Source organism: Panthera onca, chromosome B2 (genome assembly GCF_046562875.1).
Source record: "Panthera onca isolate mPanOnc1 chromosome B2, mPanOnc1 haplotype 2, whole genome shotgun sequence".
NCBI classification, from domain to species: Eukaryota; Metazoa; Chordata; class Mammalia; order Carnivora; family Felidae; genus Panthera; species Panthera onca.
Genome location: NC_138343.1, coordinates 96,678,150 through 96,704,980, shown reverse-complemented (window position 1 = coordinate 96,704,980; position 26,831 = coordinate 96,678,150). Strand labels below are relative to the sequence as shown.

The 26,831-nt window shown below is 40.7% G+C and overlaps 1 protein-coding gene across 5 annotated transcripts in view; it reads left to right on the top strand.

Annotated features, from left to right (window-relative positions):
* Positions 1–26,831, top strand: part of SCML4 (Scm polycomb group protein like 4) — a 124,556-nt gene that overhangs the window by 39,751 nt on the left and 57,974 nt on the right. For 3 of the 5 annotated variants that reach the window (XM_078447183.2, XM_078447184.2, XM_060616312.3), the window contains one exon: positions 17,828–18,042. The exons of the other annotated variants lie outside the window; for them this stretch is intronic. In XM_078447183.2, coding sequence (XP_078303309.1) covers positions 17,887–18,042 — 156 coding nt within the window. In that variant the 5' untranslated portion in view covers positions 17,828–17,886. The remainder of the gene's footprint in view (positions 1–17,827; positions 18,043–26,831) is intronic. 5 annotated transcript variants of the gene reach the window in all.

Sequence of the window (26,831 nt, the reverse complement as noted above, 5' to 3'; positions counted from 1 at the left end):
CCCACCTCCAAGAGACAACTGCTACCACCTTTAAGCATTTCCAGAGATATTTCAAGCATGTAGAAGTGTATATGCATGCATACGTGTGTATATATTTATGTGTCTTCCTCACCCACCATGTAATAACATGCCATACATGCTACTGTGTAAATGTAAACATTTATCCTGAAGGTCATTTGCTCTCATTTTACGTAGCCATGATTCTGCTGACCACAGCAATGGCAGAGAACATCCTATCGCTCCCCTCCCCCCCAGTTTCTTCTCACAACCCATGGGTTTGTATGTAGGCATGGCCCCACGTGTGGCCATAGGTAGACAGACTCCATCCTTTGGGATAGCGGAAAAGATAGGGAATTCCCAAAGGAGGCTTTCTTACAAAGCGCCCATTCTGCCTGGTCATTAATTGACCTGACTTACAGAGCAGGCGGATGCCATCCTTTTCCATGTACGTCTGTTGGGGTCTAACTAGGAAATCTCTTTAGTACTTAAGACACTGGGTATTTAATCCAGGGAAATGGTCACACGGTGATGAAGAGCCAAAACAGGAGACTGGAAAATCAGCCCCAGTCCTGGTGGTTGCAACCATCCCTAGGCTGGAGGGGGAGAGGGAGGAAGTGGTGTTGCAGAAGGCAGACCAGGTAACCTAGCCAGAGCTAAAGCCACTGGGGAGAAGTTCCTGGCAGAGACTTAGTGAAGCAAAGCCAGATTCCTTGGCTTCATCCATGCCAACCGCCAGCCTTCGAACTCAGACCGGCACCTCGCATTGGGCAAATCCAGCCAGCAGCCAGCTGAGGATGACGGGCCAAGGGCCAACTCCTGGAATCTCCAGAGCGCTGTCTTCTCTAGGGATGTCACCTGAAGTGGAGGAAGGCCTGTCTGTGTGGGGGACTTGATTAGAGAAAAGAGATGGGCACCTGCAACAAGGAGGTGGCATCTAGTCCGTCCCAGGCGTGGCACCTGCTTTCCCTTGCTCTCTGAGGCTCACCTGAGGAGCTGCTCCAGGCCCGTGGGCCCCAATTGTGGTGCTGGTGTTAAAAGCAGCTTCTCTTTTCTTCTTGTGCTGGCTGAGGAGACTGGCAGGTCCCAGAAAAGAGGTAGATTTAGGCTACAGCTGAGCAGCAATTCTGCCAATGAATTATTCATTGCTCTGGTCTGCCTGTCTCTCATGTTCAAATGTTCTAAAGTTTCTCCAAATCTTACAGATTGGAATGGCGGTCTTCCCACTTCACTGTGCATATTCTCTACTCTTGCTTTAGGTACCTTTCCTCCCTCCCCTTGTGTATATGAACCTTGGCTCTCTATCACCCTGGCTGCTGCACCCTTACTGGGTGCAGTAAAGGTTCCAGTGTGTGGGAGGGAGGGGCTTTTCTAAGTTCAGCCAAGGGTGGAGTAGATATGACAGACTTTTCAAGTCTGCCCTCACAGCAGATGGCTGCTTGCAGGAGGCAGGAACCACCCCGCCCCTGCACCTGACCCAACAGCAGAGTTGGGAGCCCTACCTGTGGAGGAGACATCGCTGTCCTGAAGTCTCCTTCTATGTGCTAGGCACCTCTAGGAGCCTCTTTTCAGGGGGTTGAGGGAACAAGTCTGCACATGACAACTACCCTCAAGACTTTTAACAGATTCATCACCTTTGAACATTCTGTTGAACCTGCTTTCTACCTGGTTGTTATGTGGGACAACTGGAACTAACTGGTCCTTTTTGTTCCTGGATCAGTTCCTATTTTTCCAGGACAAGTTGTCTTATTTACAGTTTCTTTGTACCTTTCCTATTAAGACTGGTAGAGACAACGGCATATTGGTACATAATTAATGGAATAAAGTACCTAGAGATACACTCTCCCATATTTAAAAAAATCAACAAAAATTAATTATATTTTATTCTATTCACTCTTCTATTGATTGCAGCCAAAGTTTGGTACACTTTAGCTTAGGTTTCTAAGTATCGGAAAGAACTCCTAGCTTTTCACGAACCATTATTTCAATTTATTATATTACCATTGCTGTTGTAGTTGCTGTTATTGATTCATACATGGTTACAACTTTCTTCTTTGCCCTCTAGCAACACCCCTGATATTCTTAAAATCATCCTTGTGCTGGTGGTAACAATAAGATGTTTCAAGCTATTCCTAACCTTTCTCTGTCCCCACCATATGGCACACGCTATCTTTAAGGAGTCTTGGTTTTATTTAAAGTGGAGACTAGTATCAGGAAGCAAAATGTGAGTGCCGGGGGTGAGTACCCATGAATGTTGGCTCTGGCTTTTGTTGGCCCAATTTTTGCATCGGAATTGGGGAAAACGTGTATTAAGTTCTCTTTCTCCGTTTCACAGATTGTTTTACTGTCCCTCTTCTTATGGTATGAAGGTTTCATTGACCATCAACGTGTTCCATTATGTTGATATATTTCTAGTCAAAATTTACAAAGATGAAAGCACACCTGTGACCCCAGCTGTGGGCTGTTAGCTTAGGTGAGATGGTAGACTCCATGGTGAATGGTGCTGCCTCCAGTGCCAGGTGCACTCTGTGGGTGCAGGATTGCACCGGCTGCTGTGAAGAGCAGAGTGACGTATGAAACATGGCCCCTGGCCTCGAGGAATGCACAAGTCATTTATGTGCATGAAACAATGAGAAAACGACATGAGCCATCATTCCATTGGTGCCTACTGCAACCGGAGGTGCAGGCAATGGGGGGGCGAAGGCGTTGAGAGAAGGGAGGGTCAGTGAGTGGAGAGGGAAAGTCTGAAGCAGGAGAGTATGGGCCACCTTGGAGAATGGGTGCATTTTAGAGAGATGCCAAGGCACATCCTTATCACTGGAAACCACCTCACATACAGGACCTAGGCAGCCTGGGAAGCCATGGATCTGAGGGTGTGTACGAGGCTGCTGGTCCAAGAATGACACTAGAGGTACCAGCTTATTGGTGAATTCAATATGGTGCCTCAGAATGAAAGAAAGCAAGATTGTAGTTGTACTTTTGAAATGACAGAGAGAGCATCACACCAAGGATAGGAACGCATGCCATATGGTTAACAGAAAGAAATAATTTAGAGTCCGCTAGGAGTTTAGACATCTTTCTTTTCTTTTTTTCATTTTTCTGCTTCTTTCTTTTTTTAATTTTAATTTTAATTGTTTTTAATTTACATCCAAATTAGTTAGCATATAGTGCAACAATGATTTCAGGAGTAGATTCCTTAGTGCCCCTTTCCCATTTAGCCCATCCCCCCTCCCACAACCCCTCCAGTAACCCTCAGTTTGTTCTCCATATTTATGAGTCTCTTCTGTTTTGTCCCCCTCCCTGGTTTTATATTATTTTTGTTTCCTTCCCTTATGTTCATCTGTTTTGTCTCTTAAAGTCCTCATATGAGTGAAGTTATATGATTTTTGTCTTTCTCTGACTAATTTCACTTAGCATAAGACCCTCCAGTTCCACCCACATAGTTGCAAATGGCAAGATTTCATTCTTTTTGATTGCCACGTAATACTTCGTTGTATATATATATATATACACCACATCTTCTGTATCCATTCATCCATCGGTGGACCTTTGGGCTCTTTCCATACTTTGGCTATTGTTGATAGTATTGCTATAAACACAGGGGTGCATGTGTCCCTTCGAAACAGCACACCTGTATCCCTTGGATAAATGCCTAGTAGTGCAATTTCTGGGTCATAGGGTATTTCTATTTTTAGTTTTTTGAGGAACCTTCATACTGTTTTCCAGAGTGGCTGCACCAGCTTGCATTCCCACCAACAATGCAAAAGAGATCCTCTTTCTCCACATCCTTGCCAACATCTGTTGTTGCTTGAGTTGTTAATGTTAGCCATTCTGACAGGTGTAAGGTGGTATCTCATTGTGGTTTTGCTTTGTATTTCCCTGATGATGAGTGATGCTGAGCATTTTTTCATGTGTCGGTTGGCCATCTGGATGTCTTCTTTGGAGAAGTGTCTATTCATGTCTTTTGCCCGTTTCTTCACTGGATTATCTGTTTTTTGGGTGTTGAGTTTGATAACTTCTTTATAGATTTTGGATACTAACCCTTTATCTGATATGTCATTTGCAAATATCTTCTCCCATTCTGTCAGTTGCCTTTTAGTTTTGCTGATTGTTTCCTTCACTGTGCAGAAGCTTTTTATTTTGATGAGGTCCCAGTAGTTCATTTTTGCTTTTGTTTCCCTTGCCTCTGGAGACATGTTGAGTAAGAAGTTGCTGTGGCCAAGATTGAAGAGGTTTTGCCTGCTTTCTCCTCGAGGATTTTGATGGCTTCCTGTCATACATTTAGGTCTTTCATCCATTTTGCGTTTATTTTTGTATATGGTGTAAGAAAGCAGTCCAGGTTCATTCTTCTGCATGTTGCTGTCCAGTTTTCCCAGCACCACTTGCTGAAGAGACTGTCTTTATTCCATTGGATATTCTTTCCTGCTCTGTCAAAGATTAGTTGGCCATATGTTTGTGGGTCCATTTCTGGGTTCTCTATTCTGTTCCATTGATCTGAGTGTCTGTTGTTTGTGCCAGTACCATACTGTCTTGATGATCACAACTCTGTAGTATAGCTTGAAGTCTGGGATTGTGATGCCTCCTGCTTTGGTTTTCTTTTTCAAGATTGCTTTGGCTATTCGGTATCTTTTCTGGTTCCATACAAATTTTAGGATTATTTGTTCTAGCTCTGTGAAGAATGCTGGTGTTATTTTGATAGGCATTGCATTGAATATGTAGATTGCTTTGGTAGTATTGACATTTTAACAATATTTGTTCTTCCTATCCAGGAGCATGGAATCTTTTTCCATTTTTTTGTGTCTTCTTCAATTTCTTTCATAATCTCTCTATAGTTTTCAGCATATAGATTTTTCACCTCTTTGGTTAGATTTATTCCTAGGTATTCTATGGTTTTTGGTGCAACTGTAAGTGGGATTGATTCCTTGATTTCTCTTTCTGTTGCTTCAGTGTTGGTGTATAGGAATGCAACTGATTTCTGTGCATTGATTATCCTGAAACTTTGCTGAATTCATGAATCAGTTCTAGCAGTTTTTTGGTGGAATCGTTTGGGTTTTCCATATAGAGTATCATGTTATCTGCGAAGAGTGAAAGTTTGACCTCCTCCTGGCCGATTTGGATGCCTTTTATTTCTTTGTGTTGTCTGACTGCAGAGGCTAAGACTTCCAATACTATGTTGAATAACAGTGGTGAGAGTGGACATCCCTGCCTTGTTCCTGACCTTAGGGGGGAAGCTCTCAGTTTTTCCCCATTGAGGATGATATTAACGTTGGGTTGTTCATATATAGCTTTTATGATCTCAAGGTATGCTCCTTCTATCCCTACTTTCTTGAGGGTTTTTATCAAGAAAGGATGCTGTATTTTGTCAAATGCTTTCTCTGCATCTATTGAAAGGATCATATGGTTCTTGTCCTTTCTTTTATTGATGTGGTGAATCACGTTGTTTTGCAGATATTGATCCAGCCCTGCATCCTAGGTATAAATCCCAGTTGGTCATGGTGAATAATTTTTTTAATGTATTGTTGGAGCCAGTTGGCTAATATCTTGTTGAGGATTTTTGCATCCATGTTCATCAGGGAAATTGGTCTATAGTTCTCCTTTTTAGTGGGGTCTAGTCAGGTTTTGGAATCAAGGTAATGCTGACTTCATAGAAAGAGTTTGGAAGTTTTCCTTCCATTTGTATTTTTTGGAACACCTTCAAGAGAATAGGTGTTAACTCTTCCTTAAATGTTTGGCAGAATTCCCCTGGAAAGCCATCTGGACCTGGACTCTTGTTTTTTGGCAGATTTTTGCTTACTAATTCGATTTCCTTACTGGTTACGGGTCTGTTCAAATTTTCTATTTCTTCCTGTTTCATTTTTGGTAGGGTATATGTTTCTAGGAATTTGTCCATTTCTTCCAGATTGCCCATTTTATTGGCATATAATTGCTTATAATATTCTCTTATTATTGTTTTTATTTCTGCTGTGTTGGTTGTGATCTCTCCTCTTTCATTCTTGATTTTATTTATTTGAGTCCTTTCCTTTTTCTTTTTGATCAAACTGGCTAGGGGTTTATCAATTTTGTTAATTCTTTCAAAGGACCAGCTTCTGGTTTCATTGATCTGTTTTATGGTTTTTTTGGTTTCGATTGCATTAATTTCTGCTCTAATCTTTATTATTCCCTGTATTCTGCTGTTTTTGGGTTTTATTTGCTGTTCTTTTTCCAGCTCCTTAAGGCGTAATGTTAGGTTGTGTATCTGAGATCTTTCTTCCTTCTTTAGGAAGGCCTGGATTGCTATATACTTGCCTTTGCTGCATCCCAGAGGTTTTGGGTTGTGGTGTTATCATTTTCATTGACTTCCATATACTTTTAATTTACTCTTTAACTGCTTGGTTAGCCCATTCATTCTTTAGTAAGATGTTCTTCAGTCTCCAAGTATTTGTTACCTTTCCAAATTTTTTCTTGTGGTTGATTTCGAGTTTCATAGCATTGTGGTCTGAAAATATGCACGCTATGGTCTCGATCTTTTTGTACTTACTTAGGGCTGATTTGTGTCCCAGTATATGGTCTATTCTGGAGAATGTTCCATGTGCACTGGAGAAAAATGTATATTCTGCTGCTTTAGGATGAAATGTTCTGAATATATCTGTTAAGTCCATCTGGTCCAGTGTATCATTCAAAGCCATTGTTTCCTTGTTGATTTTTTGATTAGATGATCTGTCCATTGCTTTGAGTGGGGTGTTGAAGTCCCCTACTATTATGGTATTACTATCGATGAGTTTCTTTATGTTTGTGATCAATTGATTTATCTATTTGGGTGCTCTCACATTTGGCACATAAATGTTTACAATTGTTAGGTCGGTCTTCTTGGCGGATAGACCCCTTGATTATGATATAACACCCTTCTCCATCTCTTGATACAGTCTTTATTTTAAAGTCTAGATTGTCTGATGTAAGTATGGCTACTCCGGCTTTCTTTTGTTGTCCATTAGCATGATAGATGGTTCTCCATCCCTTTATTTTCAATCTGAAGGTATCTTTAGGTCTAAAGTGGGTCTCTTGTAAACAGCATATAGATGGATCTTGTTTTCTTATCCATTCTGTTATCCTATGTCTTTTGATTGGAACATTGAGTCCGTTGACATTTAGAGTGAGTACTGAAAGATACAAATTTATTACCATTATGATGCTTGTAGAGTTGGAGTTTCTGGTGGTGTTCTCTGGTCCTTTGTAATCTTTGATGCTTTTGGTATTTATTTATTTATATATATATTTTTTCATATTTTCTCCCCTCAGAGAGTCCCCCTTAAAATTTCTTGCAGGGCTGGTTAGTGGTCATAAACTCCTTTAATTTTTCTTTGTCTGGGAAACTTTATCTCTCCTTCTATTTTGAACGACAGTCTTGCTGGATAAAGAATTCTTAGCTGCATATTTTTCGGATTCAGCACACTGAATATATCCTGCCACTCCTTTCTGGCCTGCCAGATTTCTGTGGATAGGTCTGCTGCAAATCTGATCTGTCTTCCCTTGTAGGTTAGGGACTTTTTTTCCCTTGCGCTTTCATGATTCTCTCCTTGCCTGAGTATTTTGTGAATTTGACTACGATATGCCTTGTTGATGGTCAGTTTTTGTTGAATCTAATGCGGGTCCTCTGTGCTTCCTGGATTTTGATGTCTGTGTCTTTCCCCACGTTAGGAAAGTTTTCCGCTATGATTTGCTCACATAACCCCTCTACCCCTATTTGTCTCTCTTCCTCTTCTGGGATCCCTATGATTCTGATGTTTCTTTTTAATGAGTCATTGATTTCTCTAATTCTTAAATCGTGCTCTTTTGCCTTAACCTCCCTCTTTTTTTCTGCTTCATTATTCTCTATAAGTTTGTCCTGTATATCGCTGATTCTCTGTTCTGCCTCATCCATCCTTGTTGCCACTGCATCCATCCATGATTGCATCTCAGTTATAGCATTTTTAATTTCATTCTGGCTGTTTTTTACTTCTTTTGTCTCCGCAGAAGGGGATTCTAATCTATTTTCGACTCCAGCTAGTATTCTTATTATTGTAATTCTAAATTCTGGTTCAGACATCTTGCTTGTATCTGTGTTGGTTAAATCCCTGGCTGTCGTTTCTTCGTGCTCTTTTTTTTAGGGTGAATTCCTTCGTTTTGTCATTTTGAAGGGAGAAAAGGAATTAATGAGGTAGAAAATTAAAATTAAAAAAAATGAAAACTAAAAAATTAAAAACACACACACTCACAAAAATCGAATAAATGATGCTAGATCCTAGGTGTGTTTTGGTCTGGGTGTTGAAAATCATTTGACAGATTAGAGAAAAAAAAGGGGGGAGCAAGAAAAAAAAGGAAACCGTTTGAGAATTTGAAAAAATGAACACACTGAAGTAGACTAAAATGAGATGATGGGAATAAAATAGAATTTGAAAAAATATACATAAAAGTAAAGAATATAGTAGGAAAAATTAAAGAAAAATATTTTTAATAAAAATTAAAAATAAATATGAATTTTTTTCTTTTTCTGTATTCAAGAAAAAGAAACAAAAATGAGAAAAAAGAGAAAAAAGAGAAAAAAAGGAAATCGTTTGAAAATTTGAAAAGGTGAATACACTGAAGTAGCCTAAAATAAAATGACGGAAGTAAAATAGAATTTGAAAAAATTTACACAAAAGTAAAAAATGTAGTAATAAAAATTAAAGGAAAATATTTTTAATAAAAATTGAAAATAAAAATGAATGTTTTCTCTTTCTGTATTCAAGAAAAAGGAAAGAAGTGTAAAAGAGGAAAAAAAAAGAAAGAAAAGAATAGATGGGCCTGCTAACAGATTGAAGTAGGACTGAAATTACTTCATTTTCCCCTAGAAGTCAGTCTATGTAGCACTTTATAGTCCATAAACTAAGCTGGCAGTGAGACTTGGGTTCTTGAAGAGTGAAGTTGGCCCATGTGGGCGGGGCTCAGTGTAATGGCTCTTCTCTCCACTAGATGGCGCTGTCAGCCTGCTGGGGTGGATTGTTGCGGTGCTCGTAGGTGCGTATGTGCATGCGCAGGAGCGGTAAAAATGGCGTCACCCAGCTGCCCAGTCTGTTCTCCTGGATCAGCAATCGCGCACCTGTCCTCTGTCTTCAGCTTTTGTCCACTCCCTACTTTTTCACTCTCTGTGACCAGGCCCCAGGCAGTACCTCTCGCCCGAGTTTTGTCTCAGCTGCAGCTGTTTTCCCCAACCCTTTACTTCCAAAGGACTGCGACTTTGACCCGTTCCGCCCCTCTGCAGGAGGGTCTCACTGGGCAATGGCCGAATGAGCAATGGCCGAATACCGGCTGCACCCAGGAATGCTTGCTGGACCCTGCTGCTGCTGATGCCCAGAGACTGCGGTCAAGTGCCAGCCTGCCCCAGAAAAAGTTCGTGAAATAGCGTAGCAGCAGTATTTCAGGGATTATGGAAAATCACAACACACATCTGGCACCAGACTTCACCCTTAATGACCTTGTTCCTGCACCAGCATATGTGGCCATTTTCTGGGGTCTGCTGGGACCAGGTGGCTTCAAAAGTCTCTACCAATGTCTTTCCAGCAGTGGAACTGCTTTCCCCCGTGTGGCCCAAGAACCTCCTGTCCCCCACTCTGTTCCTGGGGATTCACTCTTCCCACCAGAGCACCGCCAGGTATCGAGCTGCGGAGTTGCAGACTTTGCGCTCCCCTTGTTTACAGTCTTAATGGAATTTAAACCCTCTGCTTTCTCCCTTTTTAGTTTAGTCCCTGCGGCTGTTTCCAATTTTCCACTTTCTCTCCAGCTGCTTTTGGGGATGGGTGCTTTTCCTGTATTCCCACCCCCCCACACCCCAGTCTCTGTCCTCTCTCTGCTCGCAAAAGCACCTCCCTTCCTGTGCCTTCTTGCTCCCCAAGTTCACCTCTCCATGCCGCGTACCTGCTGAATTCTGTGGCTCAGATTGTGCAGATTGTTCTGTTAATCCTTCAATCAGTTTTCTAGGTGTGTAGGATGGTTTAGTGTTGGTCTGGCTGTATTTCATGGATGGGAGACACACAAAAAACTCCCATGCTGTTCGGCCATCTTGGCTCCTCCCTAGACATCTTTCTAACTGCCTCTTCTCAAAGCTTTTAGAAGCAACAGAAAGCCATTGATCCGGCTTCCAGTCTGGCTGGCCCACCCTTGTCCATGTGCTACCCAGCAACCCTGCACACACCTGCTCTATTGCATTTAGCTTATGCTGCCTGGGAAAACCTTAGCTCTGATGTTACCTTTTTGTGTTTCTCCTGCCACCATTCCTTCCAACTCTGTTAAAAGAACTGATTTATTTCTTCCTGCTGTTCCTATAGCATTTTACATGAAACCTCTGTAATACCGTCCATCTCACATATTATTTATTTATATTTATGTATATTTATATATATCTTTATTTACCTGTTGTCCATCGTGAGTATCTTAGGAGATGTGTTTTATTTATTGTCATCCGTAATCCAAGTGCCTAACACAGTATTTTACACTCGCTACATATTTAACAGGTATTTGTTGGAGGAATTAATAAATAAATGAGTGAATGAATGAGTGAATACATGAATACATGCCTCAGGATTGAGTTAGGTGACTCAGTGGTCCCATGCTATTGGTGTCTGCTTTCGACTTGGTAACTCTTGGTTCTTTACCTTGATGAAGCACCATTAGCCAGGACTTTGGTTTGTATGTATTAGATTTGCAAGGCTAACAGGTCAAATGTCCTCCCCAAATTCACAGACCAGATCTTAGTTCCTCTTGGTTCAATTGTAATAATTCCAGCTAAGCCTTGTTTTGATAAGAAGAGGGAGATCTAGGAAAGCAGCAGTAAATCACTTCATTTAATATGTCAAGCCAGGAGTTGACAACCGCTTATAGGGTATAACTAGAAGATTTATAGACCTGATGATTAGGCTGCTCTAGGGACAGAATCTTTTATGTTTATTAAAACTCTTTGCTCCAAGATGGCTCCCAAATCCGACCTGAACCAAGGCAGCCTGTATTTGCTGAAGTCTGCGATTGAAAGCAGAGAAATTCAGAGGTACCATATAACACCTGCAAGATTTTGAGAGTTCTCAAGTGATGTACATATTTGGTTGTATCAGACTATGTGTTGGTGGAGAGGCTGTCTTCGGCAGCATTTGAGGTCTTTTAAGGTCTTTGGAGATGAGGGAAGTTGTTGGGGGAGGGCAGTGACCCAACTGCCACCTGGGGCCTCAGTGGCAGGGCTTGCAGGGTATCAAGGAGGGACCAGGGAGTGCACTGTTGCTCTTGAGAGCTGGTTCTCTCTTCCTGTCTGCCGTCTGTTTAGACACTCTTATTAGCTCCGAAATAACCTTCTCCATTATTTTTGGTGATGAGGTCCTTTTTTTTTTTTTTTAATTTTGTCACAGTTTGTTTAGGATGTTAGAGCAGTGGTCAGTGAAGTTCTGTAGCTCAAGTGCCAAAACCATTAGAAAACAAGAAAACAAAAGGCCATTTGAAGATGCACAAATTTCCAAAAAAAAAAAAAAAAACCCAAAACAACAATAACAAAAAACCCAACTTTCCAGACAAGGGGAATTATTCACTCATTGTTTATTTTTCTATTTATGGTGTTTTTCTGCCTAGGGTTTAAAATATTCCAACAATGCAGAATGGTACAAAGACAGCAAAAACATCTTTCAATATCTGTCTGCCCAGAGACAACTACCAGTCTTTTGATGATAATCTTTCCAAGACCTCTTTTCATGCTTAACACATGCAGACTTATCTCTATTATATATATACAAAGATATGAATAGAATCATAGCACATATGCTATTTTGTAGTCTTCAATGCAATTTTATATGTATACACATATTTACATTTATAATTTATGAATGTGAAATATTATATTCACAAAATATCCACTTTATAAATGGGAAATAATTTACTTAACTGGTTTTGAGAGACATTTTGATTGCTTTCAGTTTTTCACTATTATAAACAATGTGCAAAGAATACCCTTGGCCATATATCTTTGTGTTCTTCTCAGATGCTCTTCTTAGGACAAATCTTTAGGAGTAATATGGCTGGATTAGGAAGCGTGCATCTGAAAGTTAAGAGATTTTCAAATTGTCCTACAGAAAGGTTAGCCAATTTCCACCCCTACCAACAGTAAATGGGAATCCTCGTTCCTCTACTCCTCACCAGCATGAACTATTGATTGATTTATTCATATTTATCAATCTGATCAGCAATATGTGATATCTCATTGTACTTTTGGGGGAGGTTGCCAGTAAAGTTTAGAAGCCTTTCTTTTGATAATTGACCATTTCTTTTCTTCATTTCCTCCTTCCTTCCTTCTTCTCTCTGAATCATCTGAGTCCTTTGCCCATTTTTCTATCGCAGTATTTATTTTTATTTTTATAATTTGAAGGAGTTTTTTGTATTAAGCTTTTGTTGGTCCCATATGTAGCAAACAGTTTTTTCAGATTTTCATTTTTCCTTCTGCATAATTTGCTTTTGCTGTATAAAGCATTTGAGTTTTATGTAGTCATGTCTATTAGTCTTTATATTTCCAAACTGCTTCCTGAATTTTTCACATAGTTAGAAAGTCTGCCTCCATTCCAAGAGTATTAAAATGTTGACCTTCATTGTCTTCAGTACTTTTTGTTTCTTTTTTTGAGATCTATTTTAGTTTTAGTTATCTCTAGAATTAATTTCGCTCAAATAATAGTTAAATTTTTCTTTATTTCTTTAAATTTTTTTAAATGTTCATTTATTTTTGAGAGAGAGAGAGAGAGAGAGACAGACAGAGCATGAGCAGGGGAGGGGCAGAGAGAGAGAGAGAGAGAGACAGAATTCGAAGCAGGCTCCAGGTTCTGAGCTGTCAGCACAAAGCCTGACATGGGACCCGAACTCATGAACCGTGAGATCATGACCTGAGCCAAAGTCGGACGCTTAACCGACTGAGCCACTCAGGTGCCCCAAATTTTCTTTATTTCTAAGTGTCTGTTTTCCATAGCTCATTTGTTGAGATTTCCTGCACTGATATGATAAATGATCTTAAGTTTCAAACAAATGGAAACTTAATGTATGTTTAATTTCTGGCCTAGCTTTTCCATTAATCTGATTGCTTAGCCCTGTACCTTACTGCTGCCATTGTTATAGTTTTATAATATACTTTAGAAACCAGGAGGGCAAGTCTCCAGTGGCCTTTGTTTTGTCCTTCTTTTCTTAAAGTCTGTTTGGATTTTTAATGTGATTGCACTTATAGGATGATTTAGGTGAAAATTATACTTCAGAAATACCCATCTGTCCAATAACAGAATAATCATTTTTAAATCTTATTTTAAGGCATAAGTAGGATTTTTTTTAAAAAAATATTACTTTCTTCATGTAAGTCCTACTTATTGAATTTCATGAAGTACTATGAAGGGTCTGAGATTTTTATCCTCTGCAAGCAAACAGGTCAGCCTACCACAATGTCATGGATATGGTAGAAGAAAAATGGCTCCCAGTCCAGAGGCACAGCAGGTGGTTTGTCTTCATGTTCCCACCTGTTTCCCTTGTCCAAGTTCCATGGTGATGATGTACATGCTGTGGGTTTGTGTCACAGCTGAGAAACTCTAAGCTCAGGAAATCAAATGAGAGGTCAGAATAACCTTCTGTGACCTAACTGATAAAAATGAGAGGAGTAAACTGAAGAAGAAGAAAGAGCATTCCAGGCAAAGGGAACTACATATGCAAAGGCCCTGTGGTGGGAGGAATTTTAGCAACTATAAACACCCGGGGAAAAAAAAGTCACTATGGTAATTCCATTGTTTTTCTGGCTCAGGGTGCCATAGAAAGCTAAGAGTGTATTATTTTCATTAGGATTTGTTTCTGTTCTTTATTCTTAAAGAACTTTTCTTCAGACACAGAGAGCCTCCTCATTATGGAAGACAGCCTCTTAATATATGTTTGAGTATTTTCCTTTTCTGTTAGTTTTTTGCTAATGTTTATGTATTTATTTTGAGAGAGGCAGAGAATGTGAGCAGTGGAGGTGCAGAGAAAGAGAGAGAGAATCCCAAGCAGGCTCTGTGCTGTCAGGGCAGAGCCCATCGTGGGGCTCAATCTCACCAGCTGTGAGATCATGATCTGAGCTGAAATCAGGAGTTGGAGGTTCAACCAACTGAGGTACCCAGGCGCCCCCTTTTCTATTAGTTTCGATCTTTTCATTAAACATCTGATAAATGGTCATTGTCTATCTTCCATAGTTATGTTCTCCCTAAAAAAAAAAAAAAATCCCATCTTCCTTGTTTCCCCTGCATTCCAAGATTGGGACCCTTCCTTGTTTTCAGTATTAAGTATTCAGTATTTGTTATTTTTCTTTTTCTTTTTTTTTTTTTTTTTTTGGTTCATGTCTTAGTTTTGGAAAAGGACATTTTTGGAGACCCTGAACTATTGTCACCATCATTTCCAAAGTGTCTGAGTCTGTTATTAAAATACCACTTTGTGTTTTCCCCTAACTCTTTATAATTATTCCAAGGAGACTTTCAGAGAACCCCACATAATGAAAATAACCTCTTCAGTTTTTAAAAATCTTGTTACTTAAAATTGCATTTACTCGCATATTAAAATATTGATTTGTGAGAAGGAATTGAAAAATAGTATCTTCTTGATCAGTGGATGAACCATCTCCAAGTATTTCCCCAATTACTGTAGTGCCTCGTGTGCCACCAATAATAGTTCACTTTTGGGGCACTTGAGTGGCTCAGCCGGTTAAATGTCTGACTTCAGCTCAGGCTCAGGTTGTGATCTTGCCGCTCGTGAGTTCGAGCCCAATGTCTGGCTCTGTGCCGAAAGCTCAGAGCCTGGAGCCTGCTTCGGATTCGGTGTCTCCCTCTCTCTCTGCCCCTGCCCCATTCACGCTCTGTCTGTCTCTTGAAAAAATAAAATAAAATAAAAACATTAAAAAAACAAAAAAATAATAGTTCATTGTTGCTCCGCTAGCATGAAATTCATTAATCAGATTTAGTTTTCAGGAAAGCTCCTTCATACCCTAAGATAGATGCACTTCCAGTGAGGAAGTGGAAAGTCGCACAAGTCCTGTTTTTTCCTCACAGTAGAGGAAGAGAATTAGAACAACAGAAAAGCTCAGTTTAAAAGATGGCTTTTTTTGAGGTGCCTGGGTGGCTCAGTCGGTTGTCTGACTTTGGCTCAGGTCATGATCTCACAGTCCATGAGTTCAAGCCCCACATTGGGCTCTGTGCTGACAGCTCAGAACCTGGAGCCTGCTTTGGATTCTGTGTCTCCCTCTCTCTCTGCCCCTCCCCCACTCACACTCTGTCTCTCTCTCTCTCTCTCTCTCTCAAAACTAAATAAACATTAAAAAATTTGTTTAAAAAGATGACTTTTTTGTAGGAAATTTTTTTCTAAAATTTTCTAAATTTTTTTTCTATTTTTTTCTAACATAGTGAGAAATTTGGGGATAGTTCAGCATAATTTTGAGGGATACAAATTTTTAGGATAATATGCTAATTAGTCACCGGTCCTTCACTCTTCAAAACCTATTCAACAAGAAGACTTTTGTGAGAGAGTATCTAAGTTAGCAGAGGATCACAATTCACCAGGGAAGGAACGCAGCCAACTGAGCCTTCAAAAACAGGAGGAAAGAGATTCAATGCCTTCTCTGGACCTGGGTTTTCTCTTATTGACTTTTGATCTTAATGTTAGATACATCGCTGACCTTGTCCCTAGAGGCAAAGTAGAAAGGTAGAAAAACCTGTCCTAGACTAGAAAAAGAAATCCCATTTCCAAAATCTGTAAACTAAAAATGGAGAAGCAGACACTTGATCATGATAGCTCAAAATGGGACTCAGATCAAGTTCCACACAGCAAAGATCTTACTGAATAAATTTTGGTGGGTTTTCAATGTTTTGGGAAGCCGCTTTTTTGAAAACGAGTGTTTGGGGTATTTGTTGGCACTGGGGGATGTTGACAGTAAGTCTAGAAATGGAATGATTCCCTTTGTTCACATATTGATGGGTTTATCTTCATTGATTATGATTCATTGACTGTAAGATGCCCTTGATAATATCACACCTCATTATTTCATGTACCAAGAAAGAAAAATTGCTCCATACAGAATTTGATGTGCTTGCAATGCTTTAGGGTGCATTGTGATTTCAGAGATGTTATTTTGTAAAAAAGTGTGCATTTTAAAATCAATGAGACATGGTGTTTTTCTTACACAAAAACAAGAAAAATCGACATCCTCAACAGCTTGTCTATCTACCTGAAATACCTAACAATAAACAAATTTATGCTTTAAAATTCTATGTGCTAGGTATGATATTTCCAAGAGCAATCAATATTATTGAGTGGATACCGTTAATATTCAGAGAATTAACAAACTGAACTGACATTTGTAAAAGATGCCCCAAATTTCCCGTCATGTTTTAGGATATCAAATATCCACTATTTGATATTTTCCTTCCGGAGCAAAGCAATCTGGTTCCTACAGTGGCTGCCCAGACCTGGGGGGTAGGGACCACTTCCATCATCTTTCCGAATTTTTCCTGTGGCCTCTTGAGCAAAAGCTTCTCATTTCCAGCTGTTGGCTACCATTAAGCCTCAGAAATGAGTTTTGTCACCTAACATCATCCCTGAGTTAGAGTGTAGAGTTCTTTCTGTCCGACTTGTTACATTTCTTAACATTCAAGGAAATCTGACCCTTGAGCTCATGATACTGCTGAGCTCCCTGGGTTGGAGTTGATCAACTACCTCTTGCTGCAAGATTTAGTCAACTCTACCTGAGAGAGCTTATCATTAGTATATTTTTTTAAGTTTTATTTATTTTGAGAGGTAGAAGAGGGACAGAGAGAAGGAGAGAGAGAATCCGAAGCAGGCTCCGAGTTGTCAGCCTGATGTGGGGCTCGAATTCATGAACTGTGAGGTCATAACCTGAGCTGAAGTCAGACGCTTGACTGACTAAGCCACCCAGGGACCCGTGTCATCAGTATTTTTAATGCTATGAATATTATAGCATGTGGGGTATCTGTTTGGGGGAAAGGATGTGTCCATAGCGAACAATTACCAACAGTTCTATAGTCTCTGCCACTTACGTCATTTCCTTTCACTTTTTTACCACATACATTTTTGCATAGTGGAGATCATTTTTAAGCACAATTTATGAGACGCTTTTTCATTCAATCTCATGTTGTTGAAATAATATGGTTAAAGACTTTTAACCAGGTGATTGTTTTGTTCTGTAGATAATGTTAACTATTCCCCTATTGCTTGTTATTTGGGCTCCATCCATTCTATTTTTGCAATTCTAAAACATGCTAAAATGAACATCTCTGTAGGTAAATCCCTATCCGCATTTTGACCGAGGGACATAACTTTAATACAATTGATTTGTACCGTTACATCCCTTCCATGGGAAAAATAAAGGTCATAACAATTTATAACCCAACCAAAGGGGCAGGAGCGAATGTGAGGGAATAGTTGTATTTATCTAATACTATTGTCGAATCACTTCAAGGTTGAACGAAGTGGGGAAACTGAGACACACATTGATAAAGTCGTCTCGTTGCTGGCAGCACTATTGGTTGCATTTGGAGCTGGGAATCTATTGTCCTCTCCACCTAGACAGCATCTTCCCTGCTTTGTTATAGCCCTGTGGAAATTTGCTCTCCTTGAAATGATCCCAGAACTCCAACAGCACTGTAAAAACTCCTAGTGGTGCCTGGCTGTTTTGTATTTGGTCTTCCCCTCCAATAAAGGATAGGCATGGCCAAAAACACCAAATGGGATACATGTTTGCCTTGCAAACCAAACAAACCCTTCTGTTTTTGTTTTGCTTTGTGTCTGGACTAATTCTTAGCACCTCTTCTGCCTGTGAGCGATTTGTCACTTCCTTCTGTAAGACTGGCACCAGCAGACATGCAGTCTCAGAGGATCCCGGGGAGAAAGCGAGGCCGACCCCCACTGCACTCAACACCTATGAAGATGGCAGTGCATAACCTTTATTCTGCTTCAGCTGGTTCTTTGCCAGCAGCGAAGATCCCAAAGAAAAGAGGGCGGAAGCCTGGGTACAAGGTACGGCTCCATCATCTCCTTTCTCCACGGTGACATTGGGCTGGGGCATGGGTGCTTGGGCAGAGCCCCACCGCAGAATGTGAGGAAAGGCTGGGAGCTGGGTAACGACAAGATGAGAAGTAAGTTTCTCTCAATGAAGTCTGTGACAGACAAGGCCTCATTGTTACAGCGGGGCCCACATTGCATGCTGTCCCCGTCGTGTGCATTTGTACAAGTGGAGAAAGCAAATTGCACCAGATGGGGAAAGTTGTAAGGCGAGCAGATTTTAGGGTCATAGCTAAACACACATTTTAAGACTTGCATTTAAATTAGTGTTTCAGACACTGAATTTTCCCCTCACTGTGCCTACTAGGGCGGCGCTCAAAGCCACTTTCCAGAACTCATTCGTCATTTATTTTAGTAAAAGCAGATGATGTTCCTGAAACACTTAAATTAATAATGCGTGCAGCCTAGTGTCAGAGGACATAGAAGAATTTTCCCAAACAGAGCCTAGACAAGGGGGACTCATCATGAAAATTCAGGGTGTTAATTCATAGTTTCCTGCTTATAAAAAGTGCTGACGTCAAGTTTGGCTTCAAGGAGGCGTATCAGGCAGAATTAAAATCCCGTGACCCTTGGAAGAATTAACAATTCAGAGTGGCAGGGGGTGGAAAAGAAATTCTCTGATGTAATTGCAATCACATAAAGCAATCTGAACCAGAGGAGGGAGAGCTTCTCCTCCAAGATGTTTTTGAAGAGGCTACTAGAGAAGAAAGACTATTGAGTTCATTCTCCACAAGACTTTTGGGCATTAGAAAATGAGCTTCAGAAGTTTTCCTTCCTTTATTTTTTCTTGAAATAAAGAGCTTATGTTTCTATCTTGAGATCTGAATACTCAAACCAAAATGCAAATTGGCAATTAACTCCCATATATTTAGGAAAATGTATGGAAATTATTTCAGGTCAGCAGAAAGACAAAGCTTCCGGAAGAATCGGTGATGAATTCAACCTTTATCCCTTTGGTTCTCCACAGTTCTTCCAACTGCTGGAAAATAAAAACAGGAGGTAGGGGGAAGGTGACTCAAAGTTGTTTGGGGGTCATGGGTTTTAGTAAAAGAAGCTTTTACTCAGCCACCTCCTGAAGTAAACTCTTCTGTCACTGGTTACTTTTCTAACAAAGAGAGCCTCCTCTTTCTCATGGGCACTTCAGCTTCAGCATTATTTCTCTGAAGCCTGCACAGGGCAGGCCCTCCCAGCTCAGCTACCTGCGCCATTGCTGAGGTCTGGGTATTGAATCTGGAAGGACGGAGCAGGGCAGCCCTTCTGTGAATAGAGCCAGGGAGCAAGTCCAGGATCTGAAGAAACACACTGAAAACTTCTCTCTCCTATTTGGCCTTTCTCCTACTCCCCTGGGAGCTGTGACCCAAGAATGAAAATTACCAACAGACACAGCATTTCTAGGGCCAGGAAAAATGGGAATTCAGTCCATGGAATGAGCCCGACTTGGCAATTTTCCTGTCTCCTAAAAGGGGCAGTTTTCAGGGCTCCTAACACTCAGAGACACATCAAGGCAGGAAGAAAGCTTTTGGAATGGTTAGCTGACAATGTAGGCAGGCAGATCTCATGTCCATGCCTCACAGGGCTACTTGGCTAGGGGCAACGGGCCACAGCTCTTCCTTGAGTCCATCTTCCATGTATTTGGGGAACTGTGTGGGAATTATTTCAGGCCAGCAGCTCCCAGACAGCTCCCCAAGTGTTCAAGAACACCTCCAAACCAGGTGCTAGTCTGCCGGAGTGCTGACTCCCTCGTGGTGACATGAGAAAAATAAGAACCGTGTGCAAATCTTCGTAGAGCTAAAATGATTCCACCCAAAGGATCATCCTTTATTCTGAAATATCTGCTTCTTACTCTTTTGGCGTTAGAGTTTGTTTTCTTTTATTTAATTGTTGTATGTTGTCAGGATTTGGTAATTTAAAAAATGTCCTTACTTCGCAAAATAAATTTGGCAACCAATTAAGTCTCTCCAGTTTTTTTTTTTTTTTGACAATTTCTTAGACCCAGAAGCCCCCTTTTACCGTTAATGAAAAGGTTTTAATTGTGGAGAAGCCACCAAGGAAACTGTACAGTGTTGTTCCATTATTTGGCAATTTTAACTATCTGAGACACAGTTGGGGAGCCAGAAGTTGTTAAAAAAGAAGCCCTGAGCAAGCGAAGTAAGATATTACTTGGTGTATCCTTAAAGATCCTGTATTTAATTGTTAAGAAAATGCTTCCAAGCCCTCCTTCAGAGTCTATTTACCTTTATTGTAGATGCATTTCTTACAAGCTCTATTATAGTGATTTAATAGTCTTAGATTTGAAGGAGAAGATATTTTGGGGAAGAAGAGTGCCCACACAGCTGGGTACTGAAAGTATAATAATAATTATTGTTATAATTAAATGATGTTTTATTAATAATACAGAACAATAACAAATACAATAACATTATCAATATTATAAAGTAGTGAAGAACAATTTTGTCATTTCAATAAAAACATCATTATGGCATATTCATCCTAACAATACTGTCATAACGAAGTAATCCGTGTTTGAGCCTTTGGAAGGTTCCTGAGTCTTGAGGATGCCTGTTGTGCTGACTGCATCACAGATCTATGCTGGTTGACATTTGTCACCTCTTGCCTGGCGCTCTCCCAAACTGCACTCTCGATCACCTCTGTGCCCAGCACAGGTGGAAACTCTGTCTGGTCCAAGAATGGGCACAAGCCTCTCCCTTTAAGATCCAAGCACAGCTGACACAGGCTGTGATGTTTAACCCTTTCTCTGAGTCTTGAGAATAATATGAGTGAATTGCAGGCAGAAAAGGAAGAATTCAACGGGTAGTCAGATGTGAGTGCTCCAGAGTTCATAGGTCATGCCTCCTCCCAGGGCCCATCTGCCCATGCCTCTTGGCCCAGGCCTGCAGCCACATTTCTGGGGCATGCTCACTGCCAGGAAAGCATCATTTTATGGCCTTACTGCCTCCTTCTCACCCCAGTCGAAGAAAGCAAAAACCTCTTAACATCATATTTTCTCTGAAGGGCCCTACGCCGACTGCCATGAAAACAGCCTTCTTCATTATCAAACAGAATTTACATCTCAGTTTGAAGCATCTGCTATTGGTTTAGTTCAGAGACAACCCAAGGTCAACAGATAGATTTTCCTCATATTTCGTGACTAAAAAGACTATTAAGGTCTTTTTAAAGAGATAAAGAGAGTCTGCATCAAGAAAGAGCCCTAGCTTCTATTCTGTACCGGCAGCTGATTGTAATGTCACCTAACAGTGGGATTTCCAGCTTCTGTGTCTTTATGATTGGGATTATGATTTAAACAGGAAGAAGAAAGTGCTGGGTTTTAAAAATAGCTGTTTGTCCCCTACACATCATCATCATCATCATCACCATCATCATAATTAATACTAATAGCAAGAATAGTCGTATATAACATTTATTCAGCACTTCTGTGTTTGAGGCTCTGGACCAAAGCACTTTGTGTACATTTTCTTATTTGAACCCTGATAGTGAGGGAGCTAGAAAAACTGCAGGAATTAGGTATGAGTGAACCAAGTCCCACAGCCTGAGGCTGCTTACTGTTGGGCCAGAAGTCCTCTAGACCTTGGCAATCTCTTTGCATTATTGTTCAGAATAGTAATTATGCTTTCCCATTTACTCTTTCCAAATTATGTCCTGTCTGCTCTGTTTAATGAGCTTAGAAACGTGTAACATGTTTAGAAAGAAGATACTCTGTAAAATCTTAAAAACAAATGGTTAACATGTTCTGAAATGTTGGTAATTGTATCATTGAGAATATAAATCCAGCTGCTGTGACAAAGGGGAAGCAACAGTGGCCTAAAGAAGAGGAAGCTAACTTCTTTCTTATGTTAAAAATCTGGGAAGCCCATCTGAAAGTGACATGATGCCTCCATGGTGTTGGGGACCCAGGCTCCTGCTCTGTTGTCACTCTGCTCCTCTTAACACAAAGTCCCTACCTCACGCTATAAAATAGCTCCTCCAGTTCCCTCTTTCCTGCTAGTCTAACCAGCCAGATGGAGGCAGAGCTAGTGGAGGCATGTCTTTCCCCTTTAAGGACTCAACATTCAAGGCTGCACACACGCCTTACACTTGCATGCTGCTGGCCAGAACCTAGTCACTTGGCCTCACTTAACTCCAAGGGAGGTGGGGCAAAGCAGTATGGGGTGATCAGGTGGCTGGCTAAAATTCAGAGATTGAATTAATAAAGAAAGAAAGGAGCGTGGATATTTGGAATAACCAGCAGCCTCTGCTAAGTACTTACAGAACAGTCTTCTGTTACCTAGAAAATTTACTCTATAAAGAGAGTGATTTTCTAATAAACATAAGGAAATGCAACATTATGTTTGTTTTTTTTTTTTTTTTTTATTTTGAGAGAAAGAGAGAGAGCACACATGCACGAGTCGGGGAGGCACAGAGATAGAGGTAGAGAGAGAGAATCCCAGGCAGCCTCCGCACACGAGGCTCAAACACAAGACCCTGGGATCAGGACCTGAACTGAAATCAAGAGTCAGACGCTTAATCGACTGAGGCACCCACGTTCCTCACAACATTATGTTTTATTCCCTCTTTTTTATTGTCATCCTTTTCTTCCCACCTCCCAACCCCCAAAAGAGTATGTGTTCTTGGCATTGTGTAACAAGGAAGTCAAATTCACAAAACTCTCAAGTAAGAAAATGTTCAAACTTAAGCAGAAAGCGTTTTGTTTGTTTCAACACTTGTTTAAAGTCTCTTTCTAAAATGTGTTTTCACAAAAACTGTCAAAATGGCTTTGATGATTCTTTGATTGTCCAGATCTTATATTGTCTTAGAGTCATATTTTGGAACACCAAATGTAGCATGGTAGTATGCAAGGGAAGAATAGATACCAAATAACCCTTCCTGTCCCTGTCTTCAAGGCCTCCCCTTGCTGATGGTGGGCTTGGTGCCCCACCTGTGCCCCATGGAGGAAAATGATTACACAAGCACAAAAAACAGCACCTAGGGTAGGGACTATCTCTCCTGTGGCTTTCTATTACCCTCCAGCCCCAACGCCAGGGCTGGAGCAAGGGCCAAGGTTGAGGTGCAATGGTGGGTGTGAGGTGCAATGGTGGGTGTGAGGCCCTTGTGTGCTGGTTTATGATTCCCCGCAGCGTTCTGAGTGTAACTTGGGCATGAATGCTAGTCGATGTTTCCAATTATGTTAAGAAGTAAGGGAAATGTAAACAGTGAAGTTGTATATTGGAATTCTGCTCTTTTGTTGAGAATGGGATAAACTTCTTCACGAATTTATCGTGGACGGATGATAGTTTGTCAAAAAAAATAGTTCAGTTTTTTGTGCTATTCACGGTGTCACAGCTACAAAGAAGGCACGCTTTTTTTTTTTTTTTAGTTTTATAAATGAGTGTTTATTTTTTTTTCTTTTTTTTTTCTTTTTTAATATATGAAACTTACTGTCAAATTGGTTTCCATACAACACCCAGTGCTCATCCCAAAAGGTGCCCTCCTCAATACCCATCACCCACCCTGCCCTCCCTCCCACCCCCCATCAACCCTCAGTTTGTTCTCAGTTTTTAACAGTCTCTTATGCTTTGGCTCTCTCCCACTCTAACCTCTTTTTTTTTTTTTTTTTTTTCCTTCCCCTCCCCCATGGGTTTCTGTTAAGTTTCTCAGGATCCACATAAGAGTGAAAACATATGGTATCTGTCTTTCTCTGTATGGCTTATTTCACTTAGCATCACACTCTCCAGTTCCATCCACGTTGCTACAAAAGGCCATATTTCATTTTTTCTCATTGCCACGTAGTATTCCATTGTGTATATAAACCACAATTTCTTTATCCATTCATCAGTTGTTGGACATTTAGGCTCTTTCCATAATTTGGCTATTGTTGAGAGTGCTGCTATAAACATTGGGGTACAAGTGCCCCTGTGCATCAGTACTCCTGTATCCCTTGGATAAATTCCTAGCAGTGCTATTGCTGGGTCATAGGGTAGGTCTATTTTTAATTTTCTGAGGAACCTCCACACTGCTTTCCAGAGCGGCTGCACCAATTTGCATTCCCACCAACAGTGCAAGAGGGTTCCTGTTTCTCCACATCCTCTCCAGCATCTATAGTCTCCTGATTTCTTCATTTTGGCCACTCTGACTGGCGTGAGGTGGTATCTGACTGTGGTTTTGATTTGTATTTCCCTGATAAGGAGCGACGTTGAACATCTTTTCATGAGAAGGCACACTTTTAAGTTTAGTTTGTGTTTTTACCGTTTTCTCCATCACTCTCTTAAGTCTGTAAGTCAACAAAGTAGTAAAGTCAGCCCTAACCCATAGCATTCGCCAATTTCCAAGGTGGAGATGTTCCCAACATGCCCAGGTTCAAGGCGCCAAGATGACATCTAAGGACATGGTGTCGGTATTGATAAGAAAATAGACATCACATTAGACAGTGATGAGTTTTGAGTATCTATTACCTTGTTTTGAATGTATTTTAAATTAATTCTCTGGAAGCATATATACTTTAATGTTTAATAATCACCGTGTTTAACAACTTGCAATATTCCTGAAAATATAAGTCATCCTTTGTGTACAAGCCGGCTCCAGCCTCCCACTGCTCTGAGCTCCTCTATGCACATGATGCCTGTCACTGGACGTGCCATGTTTCCTCTCTCATCTGCAGTGCCGACCCCACTCCTGCTGATGAAGAGAACTTGGCCTCCTCACCAGTTTCTGTAAGAAACCCAACCACACCAAGCATTCCTTGAAATGTGTGGTCTCTATCAAAGATTGTTGGGGTCAGAGGGCGTAGAGACAGCATCCCATTAAATAATTCTCACAGATAGATGCATTCTTCTGAATTTCCCTTTATCAAGTGTTTGTTTGTTTGTTTTCCCTTTTCTTTGAAAAAGAAAGGGAAATTTTCTTTTCCCTCTCGCTTTTCTCTCTCCTGGTACCCATGGAGTACCAGGTTCATCATCTCCTCTCTCAGCTTCCCTCGGTCGGGAGGAAATTAAGCCATTCTTCCCTGCCCTCGGCAAAGCAGCAGCCACCCAGGCCTCTCACCTCTGCTCTTCACCAGTTTCAGTGGCTGCCTGGGTCCAGAGAAGAATCTGAACCCAGCACAGAGATGGTGGGAGAAAGCTCCAGCATCCTCACCCTATCTCCACCATGTTTGTACTTCTGAAAGGCCCAAGAGAGCCAGCCCATTTCCCTCCCACCTTCAAGCATCCCTTTCTTTCTTCACTGTGATGTAGGCAGTTTATTGTATTGGGGTACTTTTATTTTCTTAGAGAAGCTCAAAGATAGCTTAGCTAGGATCTCAGATTTAACTGAAGGGCATGTTGCCAAAGCAGGCCTCCAGGCCAAGGGATACTGGCCGCTCCATCCCTTAGGTGTTCAATCTCTCCTTCAAGTGCAGGGAGAAGAATGTATGGGTAGACCCAGAAACAGGCTGACTCCTAGGAATGAGATTAGGTCATTGGCTACAACCTTCTTGTTGTTGGAACTGATTTGCATTTCTAACAAGCAAGTTTTTAGACTAAAGTCTGAGGTTAAGCACAGTGAGGTATTGAGTTTTCCCTAACTCTACTCCCACAGCATCTCATCAGAACCCTGGGGGAGTTTTATGTGGAGAAAGAGGGTGAGTCTAAAGGAGGAATGTGCCCCCAAGAAAAGCTACGGCAGGGACATGAACAAAGTTATTCTCAAGTAGGGCTGTAGAGGGGAAGGAAGGGAGGGGGGACATGATTTTTTTTTTTTTTAATATGGTATATTGGTTTCCTAGGGCCACTGTAACAAAGTACAACAAACTGTGTGGCTTAAACAATAGAAATTTAGTGTCTCACAGTTCTGGAGGGTAGAAATCCAAGACCAGTCTACACCTTGGCTCATAGAAGGCCTTCTTCCTGCATCTTCACATTGTCTTCCCTCTGTACTTGACTGTTTCTGTCCAAATTTCCCCTTTTATAAGGATACAATCATATTGGATTAGGGCCTACCTTAATGACTTCATTTTAACTGATCATCAGCAAAGACCCCATTTCCAAATAAGGTCACATTCACAGGTCCTGGGAGTTAGGGCTTCAACATCATTTTGGGAGACACGTTTCAACCCCTAACATCCAGTATAATAATCTTTGCCTTTTAACTAGGGATTTAGTCCATTTATGTTTAAAGAAATTACTGATAAGTTTGGGTTTAAATGTATATTTTATTTTGTGTGTTCTATTTATCTCATTCATTCTGTGCTCCTTTTACTCATCTTTCCTGCCTTCTTTTGGATTTTTTTTTTAGGTATTTAAATTTTTTTCTACTCATTGAAAGTTAACACTCTGTTTTCTATTGAATTACTATTCGGCTTGTGGTAGTATCTTTTCAGAGATTCTGCACACTCCCCTCATTGTCAGGTGGGGGTGGGGGTAAGGTGGGGCAAATTTACATCTGGCTCATCTTTATCCTGAGGTTGTAGCCCTTTGGGTGAGCCCTGAGCTCCATAGCAATTCCTGAGGCCTAGATTTCACTTATATATTGGCCTGATAATTCTTTATATATTATCAGCCCCTCTGTACTTTCATTAACCTTATATTTTATCCATTACTTGTGGTTGTTTTCAGTTGATCCAAATAACCTAGTTTTATTTTTTTTAAACATATTTTTTAAATGTTTATTTATTTTTGAGGGAGAGAGAGTACGAACAGGGGAGGAGAAGAGAAAGGGGGAGACACAGAATCTGAAGCAGGCTCCAGGCTCCGAGCTGTCAGCACAGAGCCCGA